We start from the raw sequence: 19,122 nt of genomic DNA on the forward strand, positions 1-19,122 counted from the left end.
CGCGTCTGGTGAACGCGATTCGCTCCTTGCAGTTTGAGGAAATATGGCCTTCCTTGTGGCAACGGAAGCAGATAATTGGTCTCCGGACCTCGAACGCGCGCTCTACATTTGCCTTAGCTTTAGCTGCCCCAGCCGACTGGGCCGTCTCTGCTAGCCCTTCCCTCGCCACCTCAACCTTAGTCGATACTCCTTTGCTGAACTCGTCGCTCGTAGATGATTTCTTATTAGGCAGAATTGGGTGGCGAGGGGAAAATCGCTTTACAAAGTAGTCCTTTTTTTCTAGCCTATCTTCCTGAACAGGTTTTTCTTGGAAGTTTCGGCGCGTGTAGTATTCCTCCGCGAGCTGCGCTGCCTTCTCTAGGTCTACCTCTGGAAGCCTGTCCTGCAGCCTAACGACTAACGTCTTCTGGAAGAACTCGGTAAAACTGCTCCAGTGCTATGCATTCAAGCACCTTGTCGTGGTTGCCATCCACTTCTGCACTTTTGAGCCACTTTTTCAAGTGTGACTTTAACTCGTACGCGAACTCAGTGTGCGACTCGCTGCCTCTTTTTCTCTGTCTAAACCGCTGTCAAATGCCTCGGCAGAGAGGCAATATTTGCGAAGAAGCGCAGCTTTTACCTTTCCATAGTTCTCGTAGACTTCTTTAGACAAGCGTGTGAGAACTTCCGCGGCCTCTCCTGCAGATACGCCCAGAAAGCAACCATAACCGCAATTAGCACAAATATGATAATTTTCTCATTATATACGGTGCGTTTAAAACACCTACAACTTTAAACTGGTCACGAGTACGTTCCTCCTTAAACAAACATTTATTCTTACCAAGTTACATGTGTAGTGGCTCAATATTTCCAAAGTTACGTACTGCTCAAAACCCAGCAGAGCACCAAATTTGGCTCTCTACTTGAGCGCGATTAAATAAATTTGCGCAATTACACAAAACGCGCTTTATTACACCACAGCGTTCTTTGCCCACGAAAAACGGCTGATATCTTTTGTAAATTTCATTTTTCTACGTGCAATGGTTGTCTCGATAAATTTGTCGGAACTTGAAGCAGATATGTAGCGCGAACTTAGTCCGCCGAGCCTATAGCCGCACGAAGAGCTTAATCGTAAAATTGAAGGCACGCACAAAGTGAAACTCCGTTATACGTGCATGCTGAGAATCGCGGGCTGCACTAGGCCTGACCTGTGCCGTCTAGCATGACCACAACGACAAGAACCGCAAACATTCGGAGACGAGAAACCCTAGCAAGATCTGCTTTGGGGCTCCTTTAATAATAGATGACGTTACTTCTCAACTGTACGTGCGTTCTCGAGAAATTTCTTTTTGTCAACTTTGCTCAAGCACTTCGGCCTTAAGGTCCTTTCCTCGGCAAACAGCAAGAACGATAGCGAACAATACTTGGGCGCTTAAACAAGGGAGACCTCCAATTAAATTCGGTCAAATGGGTCATACGAGCAATATTTCCTTTTTCTGCGAATGCCTGAGGATTCGTGAAATTTTAGTATGCAGAGCGCGGCAGAAAGGGCTCACATACGAAAAGATTTTAGTTTTAAAATCGTACCACCACGCTCCTACGCTACCAACAAGCAGTGTGTTCGTATACTTTTCTGCTAATAAAAAGACGCAAAAGGACTCTAGTTGTGTTGCTTTTGTCGCTCGGAAGAAACACAATATGTAAATAGAAGGAATGGCGCACGGCGTCCGGTGTTTCGCAGACTTCGGCGGGGGAACTTTTGATTTTAGCACTGTCACATGATAGCACTGTCACATGATCGGCCTGGCTTCGACCTCTCAAATGTGGGAAACATTCCAGTGTGCTTTCCCATGTCGAGGTAATTGCCCTCGTCCCCGAAAAAGCGTCACCCCTCTACGCCCTGAGCAGACACAAAGGGGAGGGCCCAAATAGAAGACATGAAGGGAAAGATATATATAAATACGAATGACGGACAAAGCGATGCATACACCATAAACAAAGAAGTTCCGCCAAGGAAGTGTAATAAGTCCACTTCTCTTCAATGCTGCAATAGCAAGTTTACCAGCAGTACTTCCAGCAGACATAAATATATCTATGTATGCTGATGACACTTGCATATGGACATCGAACAAGTCTGTAGAAGTTGTCAAGCATCTGCTGCAGGAAGCTTTGAACTCAATAGGTGGTTATTTAAGATAACGGGGCATGAAGATATGCCAAATCAGCGGTTCTGCCTTTCACAAAAAAAAGGTTAGACATTTTGGTCTTTCAACAGACGGCCATGAGAACGTGCTGGTTCGGAAACATCAGACCATTAGCTTCGATGGACTCATCATTTGACCGCTCTGGAGGACCAAATTAGTTGTGTTCTAAATGTTCTCCACAGAATCGCAGGCACGAAGTGGGGTGGAACAACCGCATCCCTGCTTCACGTCCACTCAGCACTTGTGCGTCAGAGAATTGCTTACTCCGCCCGTATATTGCACAAATGATCTGCGACGCCCCTCCATCGGCTACAGCTGTTACAGGCTCGGAGTTTACGAGTGTGCCAAGGAGTCCCGCAAGCTACGTCCAGTCACCTCACTATTTCAGAAGCGTGGGAACCGCATTTCACGGTGATTCGCAGCATGGAAACATGCAGACATCTCTTAAGAATTTCTACTCAGCATTCTGCACACCCCCTTCTCTCTCTGATAGAGGACCGTCCGGGTGCACAGATACACGCCATGCTTAACGAGCATAAATCACGACTCCCACGATCACTTTTTTGGCACCCAGACCTCTGCTACGCACCATGGCTTCTGCAAGCGCCCAAAATAGAAACGTCAATTGAAGGGCTTAAAAATAAAAGCGACGTTTCCACATTGGCAGCGATACAATTAGCCTTACATCACCTATTTGACAAGTACCAGGAATCTATTCACGTCAACACGGACGGTTCTGTAATCAAAGAAAGTGCTACTGCAGCTTATGTTATACCATCCTTACAGGTAGAGTACGCCTGTCGACTCGAGGATGCACGTCGTCACTAACAATAGCGGAATTAGTGGCGATTCTCCAAGCCACTCATCTTATCAAAAGATATGAGACACCAACAAAATGGGTAATTTGCACGGACTCCTTATCGGCTTTATCATGTCTTGAAAATATTAATGACAGCAAACCACACGCACGAATAACATACGCTGTGCTGAACAGTCTAACTCAGGCTAATGAAAGGAAACATGAAATGATGTTACAGTGGGTCCCGGGCAATGCTAGTTTAGCAGGCAATGAACTAGCGAACTCATTGGCAAAATCCGTCCATAAGGATGAAGAAATTCAACTCATCCCTTTATTACGAATGGACACAAAACGGATATTCAGAGTACTAAAGAAAGACTTGTGTATGTGAACATGGTTTAATGAAAACACTAAGGAATCAATTCTTTACGAAGTAGACCCTCAACTCAAATACCAGCTGGATGTACAACTTTCTAAAAGTACTGAGACACCAAATCATCGACTGCGCCTTGGGACAGCATACACCAAACGTTTCCTATATCGCATCAAACGGGCTCCTTCCCCGGCTTACTCCTGTGGCCACGATGATGAGGATGTTCGCCATCTACTCCTCGAATGCCCAATATACGAGATGCAAAGACGGCAGCTAGAGCAAGAGCTACACTCCATTGATCCTCACCGGCCTTTCTCACTCGCAAAATTGCTGGGCCCATGGTCATCGAAAATAGCACAGCGAAAAGCATTGAACGCACTTGAACATTTTTATGAAGAAACAGGCCTCCTTAACAAGTACTAGGTATTGAATTGAATAATCACACGGTGTTACTATAACGCTCTTCTATTATTTGTAATTATTAGTACTTGTATATTACGTGCTATACATTTTTTCTGTGCGTGAATTATTTTAACACTGCGTAATTCCTCATCTGTTCATATGCTCATCGATGTCTACGTCACGGCCGTTTGAGTGTGTTCGTGACTTTGTTTACGAACTCATTGTGGTGCAATTTGCATTTGACTTTTATACTGTTATTTTCATAGGCGTATAGGACTGTGCTGCGGATTTCTGACCGTATGAAGTGATTTCTTTTCATTTTCCTACATATTTTTTACATTGTTCCTTCCACTATGAGAAAAGGAGTAGCCGTCACCATTATAAGGTGACTACGTCTCTTTCTTTTATTTTCATTTCAATAAAAAAAAACTCGTCAACTTCACAATTTTACAAAGGCACTGAGACTTGCACCAGTTCCCCAAGTTTCCCAAGGAGACATCGACGACCACAAGATCACGACGGGTGATTTAAGGCCATCCCGCCCCCGTGTTAGGCAGAACTGCTCAAGACTCGAATAGAGTCACAACCATGTAGCAATGAAGTGAATACATTCTTTTCTGTTTTTTTCATCGTCACAATGGCCACCTTCGTCCCCGTCCCCTAAATCTTACGGTGAAGACCCACCTCACCAGGTCGAGATCGTATCAATACGTAGTCAATCAAGGTACTCAATTCCCTAAAGCATAGGTTGGGGAACAGTAACAGTCGAAGTCGATTTTACATTATTTGAACATAAATAACAGAGCTTTTTTTTTACTTTGCTCCTACCAAGATAAATTTGGGAACCACCCTGGTCAGCAACCTTTCTTTGGCTCTTAGGCCCACTTGTTGACAAAGCCTCATAAGTAATGTCTGGTTACTTCGGAACACAAAGCAGAACTGAGCGCCCTTTGTCCATGTTGCGGTACGGTATTCTGTCATTATGATGTACCTATATGCGACGTTCTTACGACTGCACAACACAAGGGCTGATATTCTGTAACGATACATTTCGTTTTTTATAAGTAATAACACGATATATACGAAGTAAATGTTTGCACAGAGATATGGCCCCCGCCATTCTTTGTCTCATTAACAGGCGGTTGATTGTGTTAGTATCACCGTACATACGGGCTAAGCCAAAGTTGTTATGCCATCTGCATGAAGTTCGATGAGCGAGATTAAGTTGTACAGAGAACGTCATACTGCTATGAAATGAATTTGTGGAATAGTGATAAGAGAGCGATGTAACGAGGAGTAATTAATGGCTCAAGTGCAATGCCGTGTTCGATTTGTGTTATGCTTGATGGGTATCAGTAATTATGCGTAATGAACCGACTGGCTCCGTTATGAATGGCTTCTAACATGTTGATCAGATGTTGTTGAGACGGGGACCAAATTGAAGAGGCTAACACAAGTTGAGGACCAATTAAATCGAGATAAGCCTGTTTACGTGCACTGGAGGGAGATTTATGCAGGTTACCGCTTGGGTAACCTAAGGACCTTGATGCGTTAGCACGGATGGAAGTAATATGTGCGGACCAAGAAAGATTCGGGTTTAGGTTTATGCCTAGGTTCTTGCGCTGCTTAGTACGTTCCACAATGTCGTTACCAGTTTTATAGAGGCCGCTAGAGTTATGAAGTTTACGACTAAAAGTGATTAGTTTGCACTTCGAAACATTTAAGTCATTAACCTGGTCTTACACCACTCACCAATACGTCCAATGTCCTCTTGAAGGGTGAGGTGGTCACTGTTGTAAATTGGACGGTAAATAATACTATCATCAGCAAATATGCGCGTACACGAGCATATGTTGTCAGGCAAGTCATTTATGTAGAGGGGAAAGAGTAAGGGGCCAAGAACGCTGCCTTGTGGTACCCCAGAGGAAACGTAACAAAGTGATATAGAATAATTCTTTACTACAGTAAATTTCTGCCAATTCGTTAAATATATGGAGCCATGTTAACGTAACTGAATATAGTCTTAGCGATGATGGGTTTAAAATCAAGCGATATTGAGCTACACGGTCAAAGGCGTTAACAAAGTCGAGGAATATGAAATCATTCTGTACCTTATGGTTCATGTTAAAATCCAGATCAGTAGTAAATTCAAAAACTTAAGCCTGGCAAGGAAAGCCCTTTCGGAACCCATGCTGATTAGAAAAAATAAACTGTTGGATTCTGGATTACCCTTAATATGAGAACCTGTGACATGGTCAAGCGTGTTGCAAGGAATGCCTGTCAAGAAAATGGGGCGATAATTTCCAGGTGAATTTTTATTTCCACTCTTATGGACTGGCACCACATTCGCTATCTTCCAGTCAACAAGTAACTTTCCAGTAATCAACGACTGCCGAAATATGTGGAATAAGATCATTCTTGAGACTGATGTAGTACACTTTAAATATGGTTAATATGGTTAATCTTGTCGATACCAAAGAAAAAGACATTTTACGGTTTTCTATTATTTCATAAATATTTTGGGCTATAGGGCTCTGGTGATGGCGTAACGCGTGGCGTAATCTGTCGCCACAGCGACCCACTTGTTGCCAGACGTGGGTAGAGGGAAAGGGCCAAGTAAGTCCAAGCCAACGCGAAAGAACGGCTCCGAAGGAATGTCGAGCCGTTGAAGGCACCCGGCAGGGAGCGTCGATGGTGCTTTTCGTCGCTGGCATTTTTCACACGCCGCAACGTATTTCCGAATGGAGCGGGCGAGGCCTGGCCAAAAGAAGCGTCGGCGAATCCGGTCGTAGGTGCGGGAGACGACCAAGGTGACCTGCCGTTGGTGAATCGTGAAGTTCTTGGATAACAGCTGACCGGAGGTGTTTAGAAATGACGAGGACTAGGGCAGGACCGTCGGGGCGTACATTGTGACGGTATAATACATCATCCCGGAGACCAAACAGATGAAGGGACGAATCAGAAGGCGAAGATTCCAAGCCATCAATGATGGCGCGCAAAGTGGCATCACGGCGTTGCTCGTCGGCAACGTGTAGCAGCTGAGAAACGGAGAAAACGCAAGCGTCGGTATTGTTGCGACTTTGAGGTAGTCCCGTAGCGCTCGTCACCCGTTTCGTGACAGAGCGTTGCCAGCTCTAGTCGGTAGCGAAGACTCCGAGTCAGGCGTCGGTGACAACAACAAAAGGGACTTTATACACTACATACAGGACAAGATCGGATCGGCACGGGGGCCGAGAGCTAACAGCAAACGCGACTGTTCCCGCACGGCGACGTCCGGCGAGACTCCAACGCGTGACACATTTCACTCCACTCGAGAGCGGCACTCGGCTCACCGTGGTTCGGTGGATCCGGTTCTCCAGGTGGCGGCGTTGGGGCTTATAAAGCCCCGAGAAACGATTGTCACTCAAACGGTCCAATACAAAGCCAGCACTCGACGGTCGTCCGAGAGGTCCAACCAGCGACTGCGCTGGCCACCCGCTTCAAGTTTGCAACGCGCGGATAGCTCGAGGGGAAAGTAAATACGGCGCCGGGCTGTCTAGCACTTTGTTGCACGTTTGGACATGTCGCTCGCCGATGTACCTCCACAGGACCCTGTTGCCTGGTGGCGCAGCATCTTGACTTGTCAAGAGAGCGTTAGGGCGCTGTGCCTCTCGGCGCAGCCCTGGGTTTGTCCAAAGGGCGTTCGCAAGATAAATTCTGCATCTTGTAGATTCGGAATCCGGGCTGGTTGTACGGACACAACAGCATCCCCGCCATCAGATAAGGCGCCGGGAAGACGAGCTGCCTCCACGTGGCTCGGATGTCAGGCGCGCACGTTAGTCAGGCTCGTCCAAGTTCATGTCCCGTGTCCGGACGCCAGGTAACTTCACGTGCCCAGGTCCTACTCGCCGGGACGGGAGCTCTGCTCACAGCGTTGTCGCCAAGGCACCTCGAGCAGCTCCGCTCGGGTCGTTCCGATGCCCTTGCTTCTCGCCACTGGTCCTGGTTGGTCGTTCTGCAGCTCGCAAAACCGACCGGCAAAAGGCAACACCCAACACGAGCAAGTGCCCTTTGTCTCCCGTCAAACACCAGACAAGGCCATAATCCAAATCAACCTAACTAAATTGCTATCCCCCTTTTTGCTCCCGCTGCAACAAGAGGCAGGTGTACGATCTGGTACACAAGGCTCAAACAACTATTTTTCAAATTAACAACACACCAAAATATCAGGAACAATTAATAATCAACAATAATAATGAAAAATAGAATGGTCCCCTTGAAATCATTTGGAGCGAGAACATGCTACTGAGGAAGCAAATGAGGTGATTCATTTTTGCCCCCGATCTCCCTGCGAACATGACAGGTTGTCGCGAAAAAAGAGAAGGTAAGTAACGAGTAGGTCACTGAAAGAAGCGAGGCCTAGAATGCACGACTTAGAGCATCTGCGTTCGCGTTCAACCTTCCCTTCTTATAACGGACAACGAGGTTGTTCCAGCACTAGCTCTAAACCACATACCTTCCTATCAGCCGTCGTCAGAATTTCGGCCCCTTCCTCATCGGCAGCATTTACCGTCATGCTTATAATCGCGTGACGCTGAATGTAGGGTTTCATCAAGTTGCTGTGGTAAATTTTGTTGGGCTGTCTCCCTCATTTAACTTCGTAGTTGGTATCGGAAAACTTGGTTACAACCTTTGCGGGCCCCTCCCAATGAATCTCGAGCTTGGTTTTTTTTTGCTGACTTGTCGTAGTATTCCTTCGACAAGATTTTCGCCGCTTTCATGTGAATCACTACAATATCTTTGGTTTTCCAGAGCCTCTGGAGGACGTCGAGGGCGTACGAGAATACATTTGGGTCGTCGTCACTGCCTTCCCAAGACTCTCGCAGCATGCGCAGCGGAGTTCTTAGGCTCCGGCCATATACAAGCTCCGCGGGGCTAAAGCCTGTGCTCTCATGGGGAGCAGATCTCCAGGCGAACATAGCGGCGGGAATGCAGGCCTCCCAGTCATAGTGATGCTCAAAGCACAGGGCTCTCAACATTCGCGTCAGCACCGAGTGCATACGGGAAGAAGAAGAAGCGCCGAGCAGTGCAGACGTGGAAGCATCGGCTCCGTCTTTTCTTTTTTTCATGCTCCGCTCGCCAATTTTGAGAGTACAACGAAAAGAAGCATACCACTGGATCCGCGAAGCGACGGCGAATCGACTGACACCAAAATTCGAGGTGGGGCTCGTATTTTCACAATTTTAAGGAACCTTTTTCTGCTCCTAGACGCCTACTTGAGCTTAGCGGAGCTAAGCTTAGTAAGGAGTAGGGCCTCTGTTGGGCCCACCTGCCCGTAGGTATGGCGGATACAAACATGGAAGATGAAGATTTCGCTGAAAATGAAGGAAACAATGCTCAGGACGACTTCGGCTGGCAAGTAGTGACTGGCCGAAGATCACGAGCTAGCACAAAGGCTGTGGATGAGGAGAGCACATTGCCACGTAATCAGCGAGAGCATGACATCAAGAAAACCGGCGTCGGTGGAATGGTTAAGAATCGGATTATCAAAGCTTCGAGGATGCCTCAACTGCCTGAGGAGCACAGAAAAATCATTATACGGCCTCGAGGAGGGCTCAATTTAAACAAGGTGAGCACCACCACGATTGGTTCGGCAGTCATGGAGGCGTCCGGCCTAACCGAAGAGGAGGCCCGTGAAGATGTTGTCTGCCCAAACTTCACGCAAAATATCATCGCAGTCAGCACACCTAAGTCCGAACACGCTGCGAAGTACGTTAGAATCAAGTCTTTCAAGATTATGGAAGCGGAATACGAGGTTAATGCATATGAAGCGGCACCACATGCCACATGCAAAGGCGTCATCCGAAGAGTGGACATCAGAGACTCCCAAGCTATGATAACAAGAAATATCGTGCATGACTTGAACCCGCTTGCGCTGGCTGCTAAGCGCATCAAGACGTCGGGATCGGTCATTGCACTTTTCGATGGACTCAAAGTGCCCAATTCTGTCAGGTATGGATCCACACTAGTCAGATGCTACCTTTACATGAAGCAATTCGACGTCTGCTTCACCTGCGGTAGGGTCGGGCAACGCTCTGATGTGTGTCCAACACCTGACTTTGTTCAGTGCAGGGGATGTGCAACTCGCAACCCAGGAGATGAACATGTGTGGGTACCTAGGTGTAAATTTTGTGAAGGCGATCACCCTACCGGCGACAAGTTTTGTAAGCAAAGATTTCAAGTCCGTTACGTCGTACGACTACGTCGAAGAGAGCGCAACAGGACTCGGTCGTCAACAAGAGCGCAGTCGAAGGCGCAACATCTGGCGCCCAACCATCGCCCCAAGGACAGGGAGCACTCACGCTCCAGGAGTCGCACCAGATCCAGGCATCGTTCGCTATCCAGGGAGAGAAGGCGCTCCAAGTCAAGGGAAGCGCAGGTGCGCTTCGTGCAAAGGGACTCAATACCTGGCGAGAAGACAACGCAAGGAACCACCTGGGCTGACAAAGGCAAAGGTATGGCGAGGGTTGCTGGGGGAGCCTCGGCGGCTGTGGGTGATGACAATGATGCCAGAATAGAGCAATTATTTAAAGAAGTAACATTTTTAAGAAAAGCTAATGAAGAATTGACCAGGTAGGTAGTAGAGCTTCGTAAAAAAGAGTAGTCTAGCCCTGCTAGAGTAGAGATAGATAGACCTGTAAGCAAAAGCAATGATCCAGGGGAATCCAGCTCCCCTGCCCCTAAAAAGAGAGCGGTGAGTTCCGAGGATGATTCAGTCTTCTCAGCCCTCAGTGAAGTAAAAGAGGCAATTAAAGCGATAAGAAAGACGGTGGAAACGACCAACTTTAAAGTGGAGAAATTGTGGAAATGGAGGCTAACGGCGGAAAAAAGACTTAGGAAAATGGAGGCGCGTGGGGATGACGACGATGAGTATCTGCCATTGGAGGCGGAAAGTATAAAGTCCATTCCTGGACTGTCGGGGGCCATCACAAAGAAGAAAATAGCGGGTAATAGAAAGGCAGCCTCACCTAATAACAATGGACAGTAATCATGGATTTAACGTGTAGCAATGGAATTGTCATGGGTTCCAACACAAAAAAGCAGCACTGCAACAGGTGATCAGGTCTTCTGACGCCAGGCCAAAGGTAATTATGCTGCAGGAAAGCTTAGCGGACGAAATTATGCTTACTGGGTACAAAGTTATATGTAGAGACAAAAAAATGGGGAGGGGGTTGGCGACCCTCATTGACAACAGGTTGCCATACATTGAGCATGATATTCACCTTAGACATTCCAGGTTTGAATTTATTCTAGTTGAGATAATACTTAAAAGGAACAGAGGTAAGACGGAAAGCATTTTCTGCGTGAATATTTACAGCAGTCCTAACGAAATGTGACAGAGGTTTAGAGCACTCTTCAACAAGGTGCTTTCGGTTGCCAAAAACTCCCCGCTCATCATTAAAGGGGACATTAATGCTCCCTATCCCACATGAGGATACACTTGGAACACAAAGAAGGGAGAGGAGCTATGGAGTCTTGCCATGGATCTAGGGTTATGCTTGATTACTGATCCGGCGTATCCCACCCGTTGTGACACGTCCACAAGCAGGGACTCCACACCAGATCTTACTTTTGTAAACAATTCAAGAGGAGCCAATTGGGAAAATTCAAACTTGGCTCTCGGCAGCGATCATTACATCATACACATAATCATACGCATACCAAGACAGGAAACTAGAATCTTCAAATTCACTGATTGGGATCAGTTCAGAAAAATCAGGGCGAACAGAAGAAAAGTGGGCCCTCTAGAGGCCGAGCAGGTGCCCCTTCAGACATGGGTCATCCAGCTCAGAGAGGACGTCAAAGAGGCCACTAAAGAAATCAGGACAGAGGAAAATATTGAAGCTATGGACAGCAGGTTGGCGCATCTGATTGAGGCCAAACAGGCTATATTACAGAGATAGAAAACGCAGAGACTGAACAGAAGGCTAAGGAAAAAATAGCGCAATTAAACAGAGAAATTGATGATCATTCGAATACCCTCGTGAAGCAACAGTGGGATGAGATCTGTAATGCGGCTGATGGTATACTCAAACATGGAGGTAGCTGGAAACTCCTCAAGCACTTGCTCAACGAGAATGAAACAATGACAAGCAAGAGAACAGCTATAGCTTAGTTGGTTCATCCGGAAAGCCAAGATAAAACAGAGAGGGATATCATCGATAGTCGCGCAGCCAAATATCTCCCACTTAAACAACCTAACGGAAGAGACAAGAGCCTCGAATATACGGGAGGCATATGTGAAGAACTTGACCGGGACTTCACTGAGAGTGAAGTGAGGGCGGCTCTTGATAGTCTTAATGGTAGATCGGCGGCTGGTCCTGACGAAATAACTAACAAGCTATTAAGAAATCTAGATGATGAATCAATTTCTTATCCAACTGAACACTTCAATGAATGTTTGAGAAAAGGGGTATACTCAGAGGAATGGGGGGTGGCCAATACTATCCTCATACCAAAGCCAGGCAAACAACTCACTCTGAACAACCTCCGTCCTATTTCGTTAACGTCATGTCTAGGCAAAGCTATGGAACATGTCATCCTAAATCGACTCACGAAATACGTTGAGCACAACGACATCCTCCCATACAACTTGATCGGCTTTCATCCCGGGCTGTCAACTCAGGATGCTATGCTGCTGATCAAACACCAACTTATACAGGCCAGCCCAGCGCATAGGAAAGCTCTTTTGGGATTGGATGTGGAAAAAGCTTTTGATCGTATAAAACATAAAGGTACGGACACACTGGCGTCAAAACGCGCGCGGCACGCCGCCGGCGGCAAGAACGCCGCGCGGCAGAGAGGCCACATCGGTTGTGTGCGCGGCGGCCACCGCCGAGTCACGTGACAGCGCTGATCTCGCCTTGTCTCGAACTGCGCGAGCATAGGCGCGACATCGCCGTTGTCGCGCGCTTTTTCCTTGCTCGGAGCAGGCCAGCTCCTCGTCCCTCGTTATCTACCGCGCTGATCGCGTTGATTCCTGCAATGGCAGATGCAGACGACGATGTTCTGACGACGATGAGCGTTTTGGTCATTGTGTGTTCTCTGCTGTTGCGACGGCGGCGCGCGCAAAAGGCACGCAGACGAAGGTTTTGGGTGCACCCCTGCTGGCGCTACCGAGACGTTGAGGGGCAAGCGAATGTTTTGCTTCCCCGGCTGCGCGCCCGAGATGAAGGCTTCTTCCGAGAGTGAGTGATTATAACCTTTTTAAACGCGTAGTGTGCCGTGTGTGTGACGTGATAGTGATGTCTTTGATTCTTGATTATAGCTTCCTTCGGATGCCGCCGAGCTCGTTCGACACACTGCTCCACCTAGTTCGGCCTGTGATTGAGCGGCAGGACACTCCGTTCAGGCAGTCGATATCCGCACACGATCGACTTGCCATGACAGTAAGGTAAGTCCGAAAGTCCGTGACCCGGTACTGTCCCGTCACAGTGCCTGATCAGCAGTCCCTCGGAAAATATTGTGTAAAACATACCGCATGAGCACTGTGTGATGCAACTCACCCCTCTGCTCCTCATTTATCCTTTGAGACGTATGTGATGAGAATACGCTTTTCAGATTTCTCGCAAACGGCGACACAATGAGAAGTTTGTCGTTCAACTTCCTGACAGGACGGTCAACGGCTGGAATGATCGTAAGAGAAACTTGTGCTGCATTATGGGAAATACTTCAGCCAATATATGTAAGATTTCCACAAACAGCAGAAGAATGGAAAAAAGTAAGTGCACTGCAGTCCGTTTTGTTACTGCGGAGAGAGTTTATAGTGTGGACAAGCGTCCAGCTTGCCTTTCTTTACCTCATTTGTTATGCTACTGACTTTCCCAATGCCCCCTGCATACTGACTTTTCAAATGTGTTGAACTCCGGCATCTCATGATGCATAAGACAACTAAAGGTTGCCTTATGCATTACTACGCTATTGTTTTGTCACAGTCTCATATTACATTGCCTCCCGATCACTCTTTCAGATTGCCACAGACATGCTTGTCGACTGGAATTTTCCCAACTGCATTGGATGTATTGATGGAAAACATGTGAGCATTGAATGTCCTGCAAATTCAGGGTCACGAAACTTGAATTACAAGAAGTCGTTCAGCACAGTCCTCATGGCAACATGCGATGCCCATTATAGGTATGGTGCATTCATGGCAAAACCAAACTTTAGTTAAACTACTCGTTAATGGTGCATTTTTCTTGTGAATCATGAAAAAAGTGTTATATTCATTGAAAAAGAATGCTATTGTATACACTGAAAGAAAAGAGGACAGTTCAATGGTGTAAGTTACATGACGAATTAAGGAGCATAGCGTAGACAGGTGTATGATTACAATGGTTTGCTCACGCAGGTTGACAGTAAACATATTTGGTTCTGCACAAATAGCAGCAGATGTTAAGATGGTAATCCGAGTTGTGATTGTGTGTGGCATGTATATTTAGTCAAACTATAATGCAGCGCCGATATCACTTTTATGAGACTTGAACGCAGTAGTGACTTCAGCAGGAGCAAGGTGAAAGTCATGTGCTACAGATGCTAAGTGGGCTGCACTGAAACTTGCTTTATTTCAGATTTGTGTATGTGGACGTTGGCCACTACGGGGGAGAAAGCGATGGAGGAGTTTTCTTAAGAACGAAGTTGATGCGCATATTGGGCGAGCGCAGATTTGGGATCCCCCCAGCAGCAACAGTTGGCTCAGCGGGACTGATACCATACTTGATGGTGGGCGACGAGGCCTTTCCATTGAAGCCTTACCTCATGCGGCCTTATCCTCGACGTGGCAAGTTGCTTCAATTACTTTTAACGCTGACATGTTCCTCTGATTGCCGAGATGAAATATCAATGCAGCTATACTGTGTTACTGCTGCCACTGTTTTCCATAACAGATACAGTTTCGTGCAATGCATGCATACGGTAAAAATGGTCAAACAATTTCTACAAAACATTTACAAATGCAGTCTAGCCTGCATGCATGTACATAGTAAGTCCTACAAGGAAAGGTTGTTTCTGCATGGAAAAAGAAATGGTGCAGAGGACTAAATTTCGTGCATGCAGTGCAATATGAGTGTATTAAAATACTTTTATTGCTGATAATTTACATGTTATGTTGCATTTTGTGCGAAAGCAATAGTATGATGCAGTAATAAAATGTAATGCTGACATAGAAGGTTTAATTGCATGATTGTAAGCAAATGCATGAGCACTTCTAACCTGTTTTTCTGACAGGATAATATACTGAAAATCACAAGTTGTACAATTCAGCCAAAGGTGGCCCTATGTAGCATTTCTTTAGCACAACGTAAGCATGCAAAAATTAATAAAAACCCGTATAATATCAGTTTATGTAGCATTTCAAATTGGCTGCACTGGAAAGAGGCACCCAGAGGACATTAGATGTAGGAACAGTTTTTTTCTTGTTGTATTCAGCGGGTGCCACAGCTGCCAGTTATTTAAGTAATTTGAAATTAGTGCTATTGCATTTTTCATCTAAGTATGTACAGTCGCGGACAGAATATTACGGACCATGAAATCTAAGAAAAAGCTGAATATCTCCGCAACCTCACAACGCATTCTGGTATTTGCATTTTGGACCTCGACTAGAATATGCTAACAACGTTGTCGTGGGCAGTTTTACTGGTTACTGCTACAGGCTGCTCGGGAATTGAAGGTTTTCGGAGATCCCGTGGTCCATTTTATTCTGTCCGCGACTGTACATGTATGCTGTAATTTTAATGCCCTGACCTTTTGTTTTTTCTAGCTCTTCATGCTTACAGGGTCAGCCAGTATAGCGAGTACTTGAAGAGGGCAGTGTTCAATTACCGGCTGAGTCGTGCAAGGAGGCTCATAGAAAACAGTTTTGGTATCCTGGCTAGTAGGTGGCGAATACTGAAGAGACCTTTTCGAGCGTCAGAAGAAACCACTGAGAACATTGTAAGGGCATGTGTGGCGCTTCACAATTTTCTGATGAAAGATTCGGTGTTCGCAAGGACAACGTACAACCCTCCTGGATTTGTTGACCACGAAGACTGGGAGGGAAATGTCACAAATGGGGCATGGAGGAACGACAGTAGTGCCCTTCCTGGATGGACAGACCAGGGGTACCACTCTGCTCGGTAATTATTATTTCCATGAAGGCATGAAATCAGTAATAGTTTGCATTTCCTGCTTTATTTACATTAAAGCAATTGAAGCTCATCAATAACACTTGGCATAAGATCTTGTTCATTAGAGTTTGTGTTAAGAGTTGTAACAGTGCAAAAATACATGCGTAGTGCATGTTTTCAACAAAGTCAGTGGGTACAGCTAACGACGAGGAGTAAAACACACCCATTAGAACTGTGACCTCAGTCAGACAGGCACAATAAGCTGAAGGAAAAGGTTGAACATCTCGTGCTTTTCTCTGTTACAGGGCTGCATTGGAAGTAAGGGATAGACTGGCATCCTACTTCATGAGTGACGGCCAGGTGCCATGGCAGGAAAGTGTCGTGACCCGTGCAGGATGGCAGGTAATTTCCGACAACAGGCAACTACTTGTCAGCATGCACAAACACTATCATGTCAAAAGAAAGCCGAAATTGCTTGCTTTCATAGAAAAATATGATCGATTGCTTGCACTTCACATTTCATTTATTCGTATTGCTCCATTTCGGCTTCATACAGCAGCTTGTGGATCTTGAATGTCACCTCGCATCTTTTTTTATTTGGTAGCATCCTCAGCTTAGCAGCTATCCAGTTTGCTGTATCGTCGCTGTCATCTGTCGGTGCAGGCTTTTCTTTTTTTTTTTTTTTAGTGCTCACAGCGTAGCTGAGCAGCTGCCCAAGACATCTTTCACTGCTTCGTCGAAGCTGTCCGACTGCCTTCTTTTGGTCCTGCATATAAATATATCAGCGCAATGTTTTCTTGCAATCACTGATTATCATTCAAATACTGCAGGAAATGTGAACCATGCCAGTACCTAGAGGAACGTCCATTGGCTGCTCGCCTTTTGGCAGACCTGCAGGACAGGCCACATCATTACATTCAAGAAATGCACTGGAAAAGTATGTCTGCTTCCAATCAAAGAAAGTGCGCACAGCTTTCTTACCCTGGATCTGGGGCAGCGGCTCCTGCTTGTGAAGTTGACAACCTGCCTCAAAAAAATGTTTGTTATGGTGTCATATTCCGACACAAGGAAGTGAACACTAACTTACCCTGAAGAGCCAGCAGCAGATGCCGCACCTTCTGATGTGCTGGGGAGCCTATAGAAAAAATAAATATGTTGCAATTTATGCCGTGCAAAAAACATGTTGTCTTCTTGCAATGCTATGAAAAGGAGCAAGACACATCACACTCATCTAGTACCCGAGAGCTTGGTTTCACACCTTGTTGCAGTTTTTAGACGTGCAGTCATTAAATAGGACACTTAAACGTTTTTCCCAGCACATTGCAATGCAGTGTTGAGTGTGTGATTCACTTGAAACTGCACACCTGCGGCGAGTCATGACAGCAACTAAGCCAAGATCTGTATGCACATAAAACTAATCCTTTTCTATGGGAGTGCAGCATAACAGTGCATAATAGAGTGGACCCACTCTTATACGTGAAAGGCTTGTGGAAAGGGTGTATTGATATGGAACCTGTGATGCACCACAGCGAGCAAAGCTGAAAATCACCACCCACCTCAAATCGTCTTCATCAGTAAGATCATTGGGGCTGTCAGAGTACCTGGATTATATAAAGACATAGGATGTTACTACTATTGGTGGATAATGACACCACAATTAGTACAGCTTACATTTCTTGAAGAAGCATAGCAGCCGGGCTTGATATACAGCTGCACAAGTGAATGAAATGACAATGTTGTACATAAACTGTTTCACTGCAGTAACCGTTATGGTAAGCAAACAATGAGGTGCACACCTGGCCACCAGACTCGGACTGGAAGGGCTGTTCGACGACAGTGGAGATGGCGGAATGGAGCTGCACAAAAGCACAGATGCATAACAAGTTAAATCACTTGAAGCTTTATAAACTGAAGTTACACTTATGGAAACAAGACTTAACGTACACGTCCTCTTCTGGGGGCACATTTGATGAAGACCTGAAATATAAAATTTGAGGTGTTTTGATGCAATCCCTGCAGATTTCTCGCCAGGAAAAAGGTAATGTGAAAATTACAATAGCGAAGCTACCAGCGCAGCTGAAGGGAATACATTCTTAAAAACACAGATGTTTGGGCAGTCAAAGCAGGTAAAAAGATATTAAACACGAAGAAAGCGGCTTAAAAAATAGTGGTAGGATAGGTGACAGTAGTGAAGTTATCAATGCCAGGCTTGAGTTGGCGCAGATGGCTACGCAACTAAGTTGCCTTTTTTTTTTTTACCTTTCTGCATAATGTGGCGAGTGCCTCAGCATGCCATCCACGATGTCAAAAAGTGGCCACTTCGTGTGGACCTTTGCGGCCTCTCCTCCGGCGCCACTTTTCCGGGCCCCCTCCGATGCCGACACAATTTTGAGCCACCGATCTTTCACATTTTTAAATTTTGCGGCTGCTTGCGGTCCTGCAGAAATGCCACTGTTTATCACCAAGAAAGGTTGCAAAATGAAAAGATGAGCAACTTGTTTGAGTGCTCAGGCGGCGCTGTACGAAGCGCGCAGCCTGATACGACATGCGAACCGCTCAGGCAAAATCACCATGCCCGTAGGAAACAGAGATTCCATCTCATTTGCTCCGCAGCACACCGCTAGAGCACTCTAAACAAGTGTGCTCACCCCCGCACATTCCTGCCGACGTGAACATTCAGCGGAAGCTCAGATAAAGAATGAAAACAACTCACCAGTCAGATCGAATGTTTTGCCGATGATCTCCCACCGGTTCATTTTGGCGTCCTTGTCTTTATAATCCGGATGGGTTTTATCATATAGAAAGGGGAACAAGCGAGCAGTCTCTAGAAATTGCTCCATCATGTTCTGCCGGTTCAAATTCATTTTTCACCGTGGATGCACACGAGCACGTGGATGCACATAAAGCAGTCGCGGCTGGCTCGGAGCGCTCGGTCGTCGATCGTGGTTCCGCCGCCGCCGCTGGAAGTTAACTTCGGCAGTAGCCAAGAGGTGGCGCTTAGGAGAAAGCCCGGACGTCTCTCATTGGTTCGCGGCACGCGGCAAGCCGCCGAAAATGGGTCCTCGACCCATCCTCTGCGCGGCAGACCAAACCGGTTCCGCGGCAGGTTTTGCGGCACGCGGCGCGCCGCCGGCGGCGTGCCGCGCGCGTTTTGACGCCAGTGTGTCCGTACCTTAAGGCAATACTTGACGTTCTCTCGGAGATGGGTTTAGGTAAGAGACTTTT

General features: G+C 46.4%; 2 protein-coding genes across 3 annotated transcripts; one reads left to right on the forward strand and one right to left on the reverse strand.

Annotated features, from left to right (window-relative positions):
* The first annotated feature begins 12,681 nt into the window (after positions 1 to 12,681).
* Positions 12,682 to 17,062, forward strand: LOC140215283 (uncharacterized). 2 transcript variants are annotated; one of them, XM_072285921.1, is made up of 8 exons: positions 12,682 to 12,984; positions 13,065 to 13,190; positions 13,358 to 13,517; positions 13,767 to 13,930; positions 14,365 to 14,573; positions 15,552 to 15,906; positions 16,203 to 16,299; positions 16,728 to 17,062. In XM_072285921.1, exons 1-8 carry the CDS (start codon positions 12,782 to 12,784, stop codon positions 16,734 to 16,736), a joined length of 1,323 nt encoding a protein of 440 aa, XP_072142022.1. In that variant the 5' UTR covers positions 12,682 to 12,781; the 3' UTR covers positions 16,737 to 17,062. The 2 variants fall into 2 exon arrangements, with proteins under 2 accessions (XP_072142022.1, XP_072142021.1); XM_072285920.1 differs by lacking the exon at positions 16,728 to 17,062 and having other exon boundaries at positions 16,203 to 16,486.
* Positions 16,563 to 18,651, reverse strand: LOC140219141 (uncharacterized). The gene is made up of 8 exons (XM_072289035.1): positions 18,157 to 18,651; positions 17,842 to 17,874; positions 17,694 to 17,753; positions 17,569 to 17,607; positions 17,454 to 17,498; positions 16,985 to 17,032; positions 16,879 to 16,920; positions 16,563 to 16,788 (listed from the first exon to the last, which is right to left on the reverse strand). Exons 1-8 carry the CDS (start codon positions 18,186 to 18,188, stop codon positions 16,701 to 16,703), a joined length of 387 nt encoding a protein of 128 aa, XP_072145136.1. The 5' UTR covers positions 18,189 to 18,651; the 3' UTR covers positions 16,563 to 16,700.
* Between the last annotated feature and the right edge of the window lie 471 nt (positions 18,652 to 19,122).

This window comes from Dermacentor andersoni, chromosome 1, assembly GCF_023375885.2.
Source record: "Dermacentor andersoni chromosome 1, qqDerAnde1_hic_scaffold, whole genome shotgun sequence".
NCBI lineage: Eukaryota > Metazoa > Arthropoda > Arachnida > Ixodida > Ixodidae > Dermacentor > Dermacentor andersoni.